Source organism: Tupaia chinensis, unplaced genomic scaffold, assembly GCF_000334495.1.
Source record: "Tupaia chinensis unplaced genomic scaffold, TupChi_1.0 Scaffold000558_1, whole genome shotgun sequence".
NCBI lineage: Eukaryota > Metazoa > Chordata > Mammalia > Scandentia > Tupaiidae > Tupaia > Tupaia belangeri.
The window spans coordinates 1,843,169-1,844,901 of NW_006160070.1; the positions used below are offsets into that span (position 1 = coordinate 1,843,169).

The following is a 1,733-nucleotide window of genomic DNA, read 5'->3' on the forward strand; positions in this document are numbered from 1 at the left end:
GGCGTGAGCTGGCCGCCACCACCCCGCCCGGCCACGCTGTAGCAGGGCCGTGAGCCGAGGCTGCCACACTACCCTTCCGGACCACGCCCTGGCGGAGGGCCGCTCACCCGGCGCGTGACGGTGGGGTCGCGCAGCGCCTTGCCCATGAGGTGGCCCAGCAGCGTGTTGGTGCGCAGAAACCGCAGGCGGATGTTGGTGGCTTTGGTGAAGTCGCGCAGCAGCGGCGAGTAGGAGAAGTTCATGGCCCCCGGCCGCCCATTCACCAGGGAGACCACGATCTGCAGGCAGAACTGGGGTGAGCCTTGGCGTGGCCACCGGCGTTCGGCGCTCGAGGGCCCACCTCCCACGCCCGGTCCACCTCGCCATTCTCCAGGGGCACGATGCGTGAGTGCTCGGTGCCGCAGACCACGGCGTCGTCCTGTGTGATGCGCTCCAGCGTCTGGGGCCCGAATCGCTCAAGACAGTCCCTCTTGGAAGCTGTGGAAGGGGGCCCAAGATGAGGGCTCGAGCCCTGGGACGGCCTCAGGGCCTGGCCGTGCTCACCCACGCTCCGACTTGACAGAGCCTCATTCCTCACATAGGAGTGGCAGCAGCCTGCAGCGGCGCTGAAGGCAGAGGCTAGACAGGCACACACCACACCGTGTGGTTCACCCGGGCCACCCCCTCCCCGCACCTTGAGAGAACAGTGCCCCCCAGGATGACCACCCTCATGCCTGACAGCGCCGGCTACAGAATCACCTGTCCCCACTCACAGGCCGGGGGGTTTGGGCGAGGGACCAGGCCCCTGATCAAATGTCCCAATCCTGCCAGTGTGACTGGTCAGGGCCACATGGCTACAGCGAGCTGGCCCTGGGGTGCCAGGGCGCTGGCTCTGGATGCTGGCAGGCAGGGAAGCGAGAGTCCCCAGGCCCACCACACACCAACTGCCCAGGGGAGCCAGGCGGCGGCCGGCACCCTGGCCCACCGGCCCCGGGACAGCAGTACTGACGTCAGGGCTGCACCCGGGAACCCCTGCGGGCTGCTCAGGTCACCCGCGGCCCGGAGCACTAACTCGAGGCACAGCTTGGCGCTGAGACCTCGAGCAAGCGTGGCCACGGCGGCTGCTCCCCAGGGCCCCATGCCCATGGCACCAGCTCCCGGAGACTCACAGGCGAAGAACTGCCATGGCTGGTAGGTGTGGCCAAAGTCCGTGGACCGCTCCAGCACCCAGAGGTCCGGCCGAGGGGAGTTGGCGAACTTGATGAGCACATATGCCACGTGGAACACCTGCGGGCAGGGAGGCGGCTATGGGCAGCTGTCGGTGCCGGCCTGCACGGGACATGGGGTTGGCAACCAGCAGCCGGCCTTCCCGGGGCCCTGCCTGTACTGGGGTGTCTTGGCCATGGCTCCCCCCTGCCTGCTCCTGTCCTGGAGCCGGGGACACAGGCTTTGTGGCTATAAGCAGGCATAGGGGTCAGGGGACTGGGCGGGGAGCGGCTCTTGGCCCTGGACACCCCAGGACTGTCCCCCCCAACAGGCCAGTCCCCCGCAACTGCCCTGGCTCTCCTCCCCTGTCCTGCTGACCCCTCCTCCAGGTGCCAGGCCTGAGCGGCCCCAGTCTCACCTCCCCGATGGAGGGGGTCCCCAAGCCTGTGGCCCAGGGAGCGTGCCATGCTCACAGGCCCACAGTTAAACAGGACAGACTCGGGCACCTGTTGGCTGCGGTGGCTGGGGAACGAGCCGACGCCCAGGGG

General features: G+C 68.6%; 1 protein-coding gene across 1 annotated transcript in view; it reads right to left on the reverse strand.

Annotated features, from left to right (window-relative positions):
• The window catches only part of LAMA5 (laminin subunit alpha 5), a gene marked incomplete in the record, with an annotated part of 67,947 nt that overhangs the window by 54,038 nt on the left and 12,176 nt on the right, over positions 1-1,733 (reverse strand). The window contains 3 exon segments of the mRNA XM_014591307.1: positions 98-278; positions 359-477; positions 1,149-1,266. Coding sequence (XP_014446793.1) covers positions 98-278; positions 359-477; positions 1,149-1,266 — 418 coding nt within the window.